The 13,035-nt window shown below is 48.3% G+C and overlaps 1 protein-coding gene across 4 annotated transcripts in view; it reads right to left on the reverse strand.

Annotated features, from left to right (window-relative positions):
* ABR (ABR activator of RhoGEF and GTPase) overlaps positions 1-13,035 on the reverse strand; it is a 1,246,002-nt gene that overhangs the window by 429,130 nt on the left and 803,837 nt on the right. For all 4 annotated transcript variants that reach the window (XM_078679999.1, XM_078680002.1, XM_078680000.1 and 1 more), the window contains 2 exons: positions 8,519-8,623; positions 4,198-4,258 (listed from right to left, as the gene is read on the reverse strand). In XM_078679999.1, the coding sequence (XP_078536125.1) occupies positions 4,198-4,258; positions 8,519-8,623 (166 nt within the window). The remainder of the gene's footprint in view (positions 1-4,197; positions 4,259-8,518; positions 8,624-13,035) is intronic.

The following is a 13,035-nucleotide window of genomic DNA, read 5'->3' on the forward strand; positions in this document are numbered from 1 at the left end:
CAGACCATATACTCTTAAGTGCATTATAACCTCGCGGCAAATGCTAACTTTGGAATGGCTGCATGGAAACATGTTGTGTTTGGTGTCAAACACTTTGGAATCCTACCCGCCCGCCAGTCCTGGTGGCGGGGGTAGAATTCCACCCTTCTAGAGGGAGAGACATGTACACACTGACCTAACCGGTAATAGTTTAAAAGAGCCCCAGCATCACAAAATGGATGCTGCAGCCACAGACACGGGTCTGACCTCCTGCTGCTGGATGGAACTCCGGCAGGGGAGGCCTGGACAATAGGTTTCCTGTCACAGGGAGGTGTAACCACCTCCCAGAGAGGCTTTAGTGTATTGGGGCTGGGTGGGTGCATTCAGAGAATGCTTTTCAAACAGTGCTGGGGGCACACTAGGTGTCCCTGTGCATATCCCAGTTCAAACCGGTTGCAGGGGCACTCAGCCCCTGCTCTGGCGCAAAACTGGACAAAGGGAAAGGGGTGTAGCCACCCCCCTCCCTAGATCCTCCCATAGGTGGGTCCCCAGAGTATGCCAACCTCCTATGTTAGTATAAGTATAGGAACCCAGTTCTTAGGACTTCAGATTACACCTGGACGAAACTCTGCAACATATATCCTGGAACTTCGACATTCTATTTCGACTAGAAGATGGAAGAATCTCCCTTGGGGTCAAGGAGTGACTCCCCTGTTCAAACAGGCACCAAAGAAGCATATTGCGGGTCTGCATTTCCAAGGCTCCTGCCGGATCCCGACGGATTTGTGACTCAGGACAAGGACTTCCAGACTTCTCAGAGGCCGACACGAGATCCCAGCAAAGCGGAGACCCGCTGCCCTCACGAGTGACGTGGGACCAGAACTCCTGGACACCGTGCACATTTGCAAGTGCATTTACTTCCCTATCTTTCCCAAAGTTGGGCATTGGGCTACTTGTAGTCCAAGCCCCAAGCACCATCTGCACCGAAGATTGCGAGCCTACACTCCACGAGTGTTCCGTGAACCCACTTCTAGCATTTCTGCTCAAGGCCCCTTCGCGGTCCCTGGTCCGTCGACTGGTGGGTCCCCACGAAGGTAACTCTTCTGTTTCTTGGGCTTTCATGGTTGCTCCAGACTTGCCCTGACTCCCCTCCAAAGGGCGAGTCCCTCAGACCTTGCTGGTCTGCACCAAAACCAATCTTTGCTTTCTGCGTGGGTTGCTGTTGCCAAGGCTTGTTGGGTCCAATCCAGAAACCGACACCACAGCACTCGACATCCTCCGTGGGACAGCTTGAATCCAGCTCCTGGTCATTGTCGACGCCTCCTGGTTCTCGTGGCTGAAGAGCTTCACCTTCTTCACCTGAAATCACTTGAATTCGGTTGGCATCTTCTCATCACCTTCCTGGTCACTGGATAGTTACCCAGACTCTGTCCCCTCTGCTTTCAGGTTCTTCAGATCTCCGAACCCCTCTTGGATCCACCCAGACACTTTCCACTTGGTCGCCTGCAGCACTTTTCAGCAGCTCACCATTGAAATAGACGACAAAACATGACACAAAAAGACACCTATGCACCCGGCTTCCCTGTGTGAGGTAACTCGAGTACTCAGGTGCTCCCGTAGGTGTTGACTCTAGAACCTCCCAGTTCTAAAGGGGTTTGCTCCAAGTCCTCTTCTAAGTGTCCTTAATCTGTAAATTTCCAATCGCGACTTTCCCTATAGAAGTTAATGGTGATTTATGGCTGTGTTTAGACACTGCACGAGTCCCCCGTGGGTCCCCTGTGTCACTACCTTGGGTGGTTCCTAGTGGCCCCAGCGGTTCTAAAGGCTCTAGGCCTTGTATCTATGTCAATCATGGTTCTTATACCACATTCTTAGTAGATGGTTTGGTACGCCCCTAGGGATCAACGTATACTATGCTAATTTACTGTGTGCTAAATACGTTTACTGAATATACTTTTGCCTCTAGCCTCATAAAGAGACTAGAGGGATGTGTTTAGAATAAATACATATATTTTACATATATATACCTGGTGTGGTTCTCCTTTCATTTGGTCATTCATGAGATTATAGACTGGTAAAACAAGCTGCCTTACATTCCTTCAAGACTTAGCCTGAAGGCTGCTCTCTACAGGTACCACTAGGATAGCTTTCTATATAGGTTGTCTTTAAACCTACCATCACAAATGGTCACTTGGACTGGTGCAAGGTGCCCACAAGAATAGTGGACAGCATATGCCAGGCCAACTTCTTGCCCCCCCACCCCCAACTAACCCTTGTGCTCCTTCTGTCTACCCGCTGGACGCAAAGGACACCCATATTGTGGTTAAATTGGGACGAAAACACCCTTAGGTGCCAATGCCACTTCCCCTGCTTCACTATTGATAGCTACACCCCTCAGAGGATCCTCGATCCAAGGGTCTTGTAGCCATGGCCCCGATTAACAAGGCCCACAGTAGAGCCCCCTGACCCCTTTTAGGTCGCACAGTAGCAGACCAGGCATTTGAGCCCAAGATTGGGGAGCAACTGATGTATGGATGGTGCAATGGTCCCTGGTGCAAGGAACCAATTTCCACCCCGCCCACTAACATACTGTAAAATACTGCCATTACAGCTATCATTTGTGTACATTGGGACCATAACCCCGTACAGTCACAGTGCCACAGTACTTGCTATATTATTTAGAGCTATGCCCCTCAGAGGGGTCTCATAGCTATGGTCTAGTGTGATGAAGGCGTTTCCTGGGCCTCGCAGTGCTGGAACATAGATTCAAGGTTCATGGAACAGAGGCAAGTAGCACAGTAAGGGTGCCATGGGCCCTACTGCAAAGTAAACAGTCCACAGGCTCACAACAAAATACAACCATCATTTTGGTACAGTGGGCACCTAACGTCCCTGGACCCAGTGACACTGCACCAGCTATACTACTTATTGCTATGCCTCTGACATGGACCCATGCACACAGCCAGGTTCCAGCATTGTGAGGAAATAGAAATTGGGCCCAGAGGAGGGTGCCCACCCCCCCTTCTACTGTGCCTCACAGTCATGATAGAGGAGGAAGCCCCCGTCCGGTAGGCTTTGCAGCACCGGATCATGGCTGCAAGGCCCAGGGGAGGGGGACCCCTGCCTATGTCCTCGTAATGCTGCATCATCGCTACGAGACCTAGGGTAGGGGGTCCTCACTCTCTTGGGCCTCACACCCATGGACTGGCGCTGCGAGGCCAAGGCGTGGAGAGCCCAGTGTATGGCAGCCCTCTTTCATGGGCCTCGCATCACTGGTCTTGCACTGCAGGCCCAGAAGATGGTGTCCTCTTCACTGGGCTCTGCCACCATGATCCAGAGGTGCGAGGCCCAAGGAAAGGGGGAGCTTTCTTTGAGTTTCACATATATGATCTGGCACTGCGGGCCCATGGGAGTAGCCTCACCCTCCTGGGCTACATAGCCATGGCGTAATGCTGCAAGACTCATGGGGGGCACTGCCCCAGGAATTGCAGCCATGTTTTAGTGCAGCGAGGCCCAGGGGAGGAGAATTCCCTTTGCTGGGCCTCACAGGAATCGTCTAGCCCCGCAAAGCCCAACTAGGGTGGCCACATTTCCATTATACCTTCACAGGACACTTTGTGACTGTGGAGACACACTGTATGTGCAGAGACATCGAAGACGTTCGCTGGGGAGCAGGAGGACCAGGAGTCACATAGTGCATTTCTGGGGTTTCATTCTAAATCCCTCTCCTCTAAAAGAGACCATCTTAAAAGACAGCTTATCTGAATATTGAGTTTATCAAGTGTGAGATCGGGTCCTACTATATTTTGGTTCTAGTCCCTTTAATACCTCCTGGAGTTAAACCCTGACCGCTCGCCATTGTAAACTGAGAGATGAGTTTAAAAACGAACAACTCTGGTACCCAAATCAAATGAAATAGTCCTAAGCTTTGAAACACCAATGGCAAATTTTAAAATCGAATACAAATACTGCCCAGTAACGACACTCTGCCACAGGGACTTTGTTTATCTGTGGGTATCTGTGGATATGTTTTAGTACCAGAGCTAAAATAGTTGGCATCTAATCTCAGGTTTACGATTTATTGTAATTATGACTGAAACGAACACAAAGAGGGAAGAGGACAGAGATGAAAATGGAGAGCAGGGAGACTGGCGCAGGGAAATGCAGGGAAGAAAAGCATGAAATAAATGTTTGCGTGCGAACAGCTGCGGCTCTCACCTTGCATGGTGACGGACGTTGGCTGCTCCTTCGAATCCTTGGGTCCTTTTACTTTTAGTTCCTAAAAAAAAAATGTAAAAAAAATTTCAGTCTTCAATAAGGCGAAGCAGTTTATTAGTGCTCACCATTCCTGGGTGACAGCAAAGGGGCAGCACTAGGGGTCGCTGGTGGAAGGTTGTTACATGTGCATTTCAATGGGGGGATACGGGTTGGGGTACTGGCTGATGCAGAGCAGTGAGGGAAGGGATCATGGAAGTTTAGATTTAAACACTTCGCACCATCTTCTCTACTACAAATATTAATACGTCAATTTGCCCCAAAGCACTAACCAGTTGCAGAAGGCCTACATGAAGTCCAGGAAAATGATACCATCTTGCCCGATAACCAGGGTTTTAAGTGGGCCGGGGCTCACCAGGTCTGAGCACCGGCTGTTTTTTAAAAGGGGCCTCGAAACGGGTCTCTATCGGGCTCTGTTTTGTGCCCTGGCACAAGCGGTCTGATTTTTTTCCCGGACGGCAGTGCCAGCAGGCACATAATGTGCGCATGCTCACACTGCTCACTTCTCACTTGTGGAGAAGTTAAGGCATGACGTCATGCCAGCTGAGGGTTGTAGGGAAAGGGAAATCTTTTAAAGAGTCATTTTCTCTCAGGATTTCCCTTCTCTTTTTGAAACGAAGGAGCAGCAACATTGTTGTGGTGTCACCAGGGTTTAAAGGGGAAGCTTTTTCAATATTATATAAAGTCATAGTTTCTGCTTATTGATCTTATCCAACTAACCATTGACAAAGTAACAGTCTTGACTTGCTGTAGGTATGCTGTTACTTGTTGTATCATATCTGGATGCAATGACAGAAACAGGAAAATACAAGTCGGGCGGCACACTATGCTAAGCACAGATTTTTAGTTTATGTGTTTTAAGCCACGCCCTTAATTACATTGGCCACGCCCCTCTGAGACACCCTCCAGTTTTTAGGTCTCGTAGCGATACAGTGCGTAAGCACTGTACTCGCCGAGATCTATTGTTACTGACTCTGCTTCCCAGGAGACAGTGCCGGCCGCGCGCTTCTCTCAAAAGGCGATCGGCGCAGGCCACGCGCGCGGCTGTCTCCTGGGAAGCGCCAACATATACAGGCACACCTCCCCTGCACGCATGCGCACACACATGCACGGAGAGACTTTTCATCGTATTATTTCTCCTTCGTTAATCCACCAAACTGCTCGTGCTCATCATAATCTTATTCCCTCCGCCTAGCTGCATATTCTATTAAAAAAGGATCAAGTGCTTCCATTTTTAGACACCGGGCTTTCATCTATTAATTAGCTGCTACACTATGGTCCGTGCTTTGCCTTCACCGCGTGCAAAGAGAAAGGAGACAATTCTGCATGCTCGTCTCAGCTCGCTCTTGTCTCTCCCTGTACGGCTGTCACATACACAAGCATACACACACACACGCACGGAGAGACATCCCCCCCCTCCCCCCAAGCACAGATACAGGCACCAACCCCTCCCCGCTCCCCACCCCCCACCCCTCCCCGCTCCCCGCTCACCGGATTTGTGCAGCCTTCGACCGCGGGGCTCTCCGGGCATGGGAGCCCCGCGTCACCACTACTCCTCCAGGCACTCCGTGGGCGCGGGCTTCACAACACGGAAGTCCCGCCCCACGATAGGTTTCGTTTTGCGTGCGCACAGGAAGCAGAGCAGACAGTAGAGCCAGTGACGAGGGGGGTGCTTCCTCGCCCGATTCCCAGAGTACAACGGCCGCGGGATGGTTATTGCTGTGCTGGACACTGGCGTGGACCCTGGGGGCGCCGGTTATGCAGGTAACAGAATGTGCATGAAACGCAGGGATGAGACGCGCTTTCGCCACCCTGCACGCGATCAATGCTGTGGGGTGACATGGTTCATTAAACACATTCTTGTAGATATGACCTCTTACGAGCATCTTCCATTTCACTTTTCACCATTACAGATGCAAAATTGTATGAACATTGGGAGCAACATAATAAAGTATAGGCGGTGCTGTTGTGCCGTTTGGAAATTGTGTGACTTCATGAATTTCTCAGCCTAGTTGACACCGCAATTAATTTGTGCATATATGCACTGTTGTACCAGTGCGTAATCTGTGTGCCCTGCATTCCATGACGATTTACCAAAACGTGAGGTACAGTGTGTAGTTTGATCAACGACAGAGTGTCTGCATAAATGAAGTCATCAGTTGAGTCGATCATCTTGGCGTATTATTAGCATAGTCCCCAAGAAATTTAAATGGTCTGTTTTTCAGAGTTTTCCAGAATATCGTTTGCTTCTGCATGTAGTTTGTAGTTCCTATTTAAAGTGTGTGATATCAGACTACTATTCGGATTTGATGAACGGTAAGATATTTGCGTGCATGGAAAAACTACCTTGTAGCTCGAATGTGGCACGTGCCTCTCGGTTTCTGGTGATAGCTTAGTGATGTCTACGGTTTTCTGTGCATTATATAGTTCTGCTCCATAGCTCATAAAAAGGTCGGCAGGAGTTTTTTTCTGATTTCGATCTCTTGGGAGCTGCCATGCTGTTTGTCCTTTATGTGGAGTCTGGGGCTAGTAGAGCTTGTCGCTCGAATGCTTTTTCTTTTATGGATGTTGGTAGCTAATTGTATGTCCAGTTAATTATGTGTCTGCTGCCCTGGGCTGAGAGAAGAAATTAGATGCTTTTATAGTCGAAGTGAGTATTCATGTGTGCCAACAAGTTTCAAATGGTATGTGTGAAAAAACTCAATGCTAGTTTGAATGAAACTAGGCATGAGCTGAAACATAGTGTGGTCATGAAACTCTGAATCAGGGTAGGCGGATACAAGCATCTGTGTGAGACATACACTTAGCACACCCCGAAAAATCATGGGCTTTAGCTATAAGTAAGGACTGTCAATAGACGCCTTTTCTAATTTTCAAACAGAAATAGAAGGTGCACTCTAAAAAAAGTCAATATCCGAAGTCGCTCTTTTTTGTATTGATTCTTCTTTATTTAAATTTCGTACAAAGCATCAAAGGCACAGCCAACGCGTTTCGTTCCACTCTTTGCCTATTGGAACTTCGTCAGGGCAATAGGAAATATGCTCGCGATTTCAAAGGCAGTACCCTTCAGACTGCCATAAGGATCCACGTTTTGCACTGTGTAGGCGTTCACGCACACGCCGAAGGTCTGAGAGCCGACACCCTATTATAGGTTCGGTATGCTATATTCAGAAGCTCTAACTTGATATATGAGGAATCGGCTGTTGCTTTGAGTCTGGGGACTTTTGCCGCTGGTAACATAAATACGAGCGGCCACCAAGTGGAAAACGGGCTCGGTGCGCCATATATTGACTACATACAAACTATTTCAAAGCACTTTGGTCGGGGATATTACATTGGGACAGCATAATCAACTTCTAAAACGAACGGAGGCTGACCCCTTTTGGAACCGGGTTCCTCATATTATCTGCACTGGACCAAGATCTTCCCAGGAGCTACGGGACCTTAACCTTATTCTGATATATGAGAACACACCTACGGCCTACACAGTGCAAAACGTGGATCCTTATGGCAGTCTGAAGGGTACTGCCTTTGAAATCGCGAGCATATTTCCTATTGCCCTGACGAAGTTCCAATAGGCAAAGAGTGGAACGAAACGCGTTGGCTGTGCCTTTGATGCTTTGTACGAAATTTAAATAAAGAAGAATCAATACAAAAAAGAGCGACTTCGGATATTGACTTTTTTTTAGAGTGCACCTTCTATTTCTGTTTGAATATTCGTGTAAATTACGCACCCTACGGCAGCGGGTGTTAGAAGTGGTTGCACCACCATTAATTGTGGAACTAATGAATTGCTGTGCATGACCTGGTCTGCTGCTTCGGTCCTTCTGCTTAAGCCTTTTCTAATTTCTCTTGGTGATTCCGCAGGTGCATCATCAGAGCTGTGTGAATAACAGCTGTGAGCAACAGCGTACTCTTGCACACACACTCACTGCTCACCAATTCAAAGTTTGCAAAATATTTATGCAACGCATTGTCATACACAATGCCAATAACTCAAACTTTAATGCTGCGAGACCTTTTGCATTGTAAATGCTTGTTTGTATCCCACTTAAAGCCCTGCCGATAGCACAAACAATGTGAATGGGTGTGCCGTAACATGCATCTGGAACAACGAACTGTAACAGGCGTCTCCTGGATCACTTGCAGTCCCTCCAGAGGGGACTATTCCACCATCCTAAGGAATGTCCTTCTAATACTTCTCTCCTGCACCTACGGACGGGCATTCGCACATGCTTGCCTCCTCTTCGGGGGCCTCACTCACCTTAGAAATCTGCTTGAACTGGTCGTTGGACTGACACTTCTCTGCGGTCTCCAAGGCCACCTTATAGTTATCCACGAAGGCTTTGTAGACGCTGAGTTGGCTAGCCTGCAGGAGAGAGATAACAGGACCCTGCTTATTATTCCATCACTCAAGGCCCAGGACATGCCAGGGCGCGTGCAGCAACACTCCCTCCCCCCCATCATCCAACCCCATGCCTGTCTCAGAGCCTGGCAGGCTCCATGGAAACACAGATTACACACGTTGGGGGCGTGGGGTCTAAATTACCGTCCTCCTCGTAGCCAGAGGTGCAAGGGGGCGAGCAGAGGACTGAAACACTTTTGACGCTTGAAGACTTTGGAAACGAAGGCTGATGTTAGGAGTTAACATTGTGCCTGTGGACCAAATCAATCCGTACTCCATCATGGGTCTCCTCCGTCCACATTCCCTCCTCCCTGTTTCGGACGGACAGGGACACACACACACACACACTTCAGCGCATGCCCCACTCCTCAAACTTCCTGCAGATGCAGGGACAGAATGGACCCACACGCACTACTATCCCTGCACATGCTATGACATGTTTGCCCCCACATGGTATGCCTACGCCCACAGATACTTCAAAGATTGGGCCCACAAGGCAGTTCTGTCTCCACTGGCGAGGGACAGAGTGTGGCTGTAATACACATCTGTCCCCACAGGAGGTAAAACAGAGGATGCTTGCACCTCTGCCCCCTCGCATGACAGGACAGACTGTTGCCACAAAACGCATGTGTCTCCTCAGATGCTGGAGCGGATTGTGACCATCAATGCACTTCTGTTCGTGGAACTGCAGTCAATTGTGGCCACAGCACAATTCTGTCCTCTCAGATGCGGGGCACCACTAGGCCCAGGCATTTCGGTACCTCCAGACGGCTGGACAGTTTGTGGAACTTGGACACAGAGAAAGACAATGACACAGAGACTGGAGAAAGAGACACAGCAAGAGATACAAAAAGACACCGGGGTAAAGAGAAATAGTGAAAGACAAGGAGAGAGACACAGAATGAGAGAATGTCAGAGACAGTGAAATACAGAAAGAGAGGAAGAGACAGAATTGGACAGGAGTCACAGAAATACAGGGGGAGACAGGAAAATACAGGAGATAGAGAGTACAAAACTGAATCATGAGAGAGAGAGAACGACAGAAAGCTAAAGAGGTAGATAAAGAAATACACAGAGAAAAATTGGGAGAGAAAACAGGAAGTAGTAGAGCGGGTGGGGCAACTAAAGTAAAATAATGAAAGGCAGGGAGAGACAAACGGAGAGGCAATAAAAGATGGGCTATGTAGAAGAGAGAACTAGGAAGAGAGAATAAACGAAGGTATCGAGGGTAGTAGGGAGAGAGAGAACGAGTGTGAGAGAGAGACAAGGCAAATGCAACAAAGTAAGCTATTGGAAGACAGCCTGTTACATACTTATAATCTGTCGCAGATGTTAATTTGTGAGCCCTCTCAGTTCTTTCATTTGATCCTGTGCCATTCTTTGCCACAATCCCACCATTTCCGGTGCCCAGTGACGCTGGTGAAAGCTGCCTGTGTGCACAGGGCACTGAGCAAGCAGTGCTAGCCCCACCCCGGGCATCCACGAAGAAAGAAGATCTACCCCCCTCCCCCCCCCCCCCACCAGGACTGTCCCTGCACTCTCCAAGGCTCTGCACCTACTGCTTCTTGTGGCGGTGAAGGGCGGCCCCTCCGCATCCCCTGACAGGAGGAGGAAGGCTCAGGGAGCATCTACTGAGGAGGTGCTTGGTTTGTGGAAGATGTTGGCCATGTCGCACTGGTTGACAGGACCTTGCTGTCGCTGCAGTCATGCTGCACCTGGGAGTGCAGCGCATGTGATGGTATCCTTGATTTACGCATCTGTGTGTATTAGGGTCAGGACGGCCGGTACCTTGTTCTACCATCGGCCCACCAAAGGCCACCACAAGGGAGGGCGCGCACTCCATGCTTAGCACCAACCAAGGCCTGCGGGCCAGTTACAGCTGCCCAGTCCACCCTCACCACAGCTGTGGCATGACCGAAGGTGCTGTCACCGCCAGCTAGCCTCCATGCCACTGAAAAATATTAAAACAACAAGACTTTGGAAGCTCTACTGCGGGAACACCACAGTCTTAAAGTGCTCATGTTCCTTGTCCTATTTAAATACCAATCTATAAAAAATAACTACAATCAGTACCTATAAATAAGCAGATGTATTGCACCCAATTCAAATGTATTCTCCAACTCATCCATTTTTGCACGCACTCAAATATTCATGTCTCTATTCATGCACCCATCCATCCACTTATGCAGGTAGCCACGCCTAAACTCATTAATCTACACACTGATTCATTCTTGCATTGACCTGCGAATCCATCTACACGAAAACGCACACACTACAGATCAACAAAGTAGCAAAGAAGCCAGACCCATTTGCTTTCTGAATGCGCAATTCTTATTAGGCGTAACCTCGTCGCAGTTCATACTATGAAGTTATGTCCTCATCTGAGATCAATACCCTCTGTTTCCTAACTGGAAATAAATACGTTTTCCTTTTTCCACATGGAGAAGGTCGTTCTTATGCAATTTCTATGACTTTTGTCAGAATCCTCTCACCCACAAGACTCCAAACCACTACAGACATCGCCTGTCCGATACCAAGCGCCAACCACCCCAAAACCTACAAAAAACCACCACAGAGGAGGGTTTCAGAAGGAAGCGAAAGACCAGGACCCGGCAATTAGGACTACAGGTAAGTAACTGGGACATTACCACTTCATCTTATGTAAGTATGCAAGGATGTTCAAAGCTGGCAGCATGGCTCCAGATACCCAACGGGGCCAGGACACAGGGACCCTAACTCACAAGGGAACAGACGCATGCAAATACAATGCCTACAGGAGGCCATGAATATTTAGTTCATAAATGTGAAAAATAGTGAGGTGATGACAACCTGGCAGCCTGACAAACAAGGCAGCAGCTCTAGAAGAAGCCCCCATTGCCAGCCCGAGCAGCAAGCCTATGCATAGAAAGGTGAGGGCTATGATCCTTCACACCACTAGAGGAGCACTCTCAGACATCAAAGGGCCAACGCGTACCAGATCAGGCCACAGTGGTGCCTCGTCAAAGATCTAGAAGCCATAAAGAAGGCACATACCAAGGGCCCAACCAGAGATAAGGCCCTTGCACCCATCTCAGGGAGAAGCCCACAAACTTCAACTGGGAGGCGAGCAGGACTGACCACAGGCAAGATCAGGTCTTGCAATAAACCACAGGTACAGAGTAAGAACAAGCACAGCAGGGGAAATGGAGAGAAGGGGAAGAGGCCAAAAGCTCACCAACTGGCCCAACAGGAAGAGTGGCCTCCCCCTAGTCTCAGGATTTGACAGAGGCAACGACGGACAGAGCGGGGCCTCCTATTCCTGAGCATGGTCCAGGTGAGGTGAGGTCCAGTCCCCTGTCAAGTTGGATGACAGCTGCATCCCTTGATGTGGAGGAGCAGTTATAATAGGTTGTATGGTTACTAACCTTCTACTTTTTTGCCTTTATATAATTTTTCACGGTATATTGGCACACACTTGATTTTTGCAGTAGCAAAGTTATAGAGCAGAGGCTCTGAAGAAAGCCGAGGGATTTGATTCCATATAGGCTGAAACATGTAGGCCTTTTACTTGCAGTAATTTGTTTAGACTTCCCCTTGCACTGTTCTGTTTTTAATTAGGGGTGAGTCGGTTTTGAAATAAATTTTCCTTGTTTCTCGCCTCATTACCCTATTTTAATCACCACATTGTTTGTGTTTTTGCACTGCACTGTATTATCTTGCGATTTACTATCAAGCAATATATTCTCTGGCTCTAGTGATTATGGGTCTGATCCAATCCAGCTGATTTGTATCGGGAATGTGATAAGTCTCGATGATCAGGAGACATGCCATCCCGATAGATGGATGACCAAATGAGAATATTGATCACAGCAACAGAGTGATGGGAATCCATTGAGTTGTTTTTGGATCTCACTATTATTCACTTTAGTTGACTTTTTTCTTTTTTTTCTTTTTCTTTCTCTACTAACTGATTGGTTGTTGTGGGCTTTTAGTTAACCCATGCTTTGACTCCCTCTGTGAGGAGTTGTAGACTCTTGGCTAAAGTGTTGGCCACTAGACCCCCGGTTCTCTTTGTGTTTTGCATTCTAGTGTAGTGGGGATGTGAATTCGAGCAGGTCTTTAAATATCCCTATGACCCTCCTTCTCTTGTTGTTATAGTACCAACTGGAAGAGAAGCATTAGAGGAACTATGTGCATAGAAAATCGACAAGCCCACCAGAGGAATTGCAGAGAATGAGATGGGACAATCGAGAACCCAGCCCAACGATCTGGCGCACAAAAAGTTACCCACTCCAAAAGCAGGTCAGAAAGAAAGTAGTAACAAGAATTGGAGGTGTGTGCAAAATACAATCACAGGAAGATGCAAAAATCTAAGAGGGTAAGGAGTGCCAGAGGAA

This window comes from Lissotriton helveticus, chromosome 3_1 (assembly GCF_964261635.1).
Source record: "Lissotriton helveticus chromosome 3_1, aLisHel1.1, whole genome shotgun sequence".
Lineage (NCBI taxonomy): Eukaryota > Metazoa > Chordata > Amphibia > Caudata > Salamandridae > Lissotriton > Lissotriton helveticus.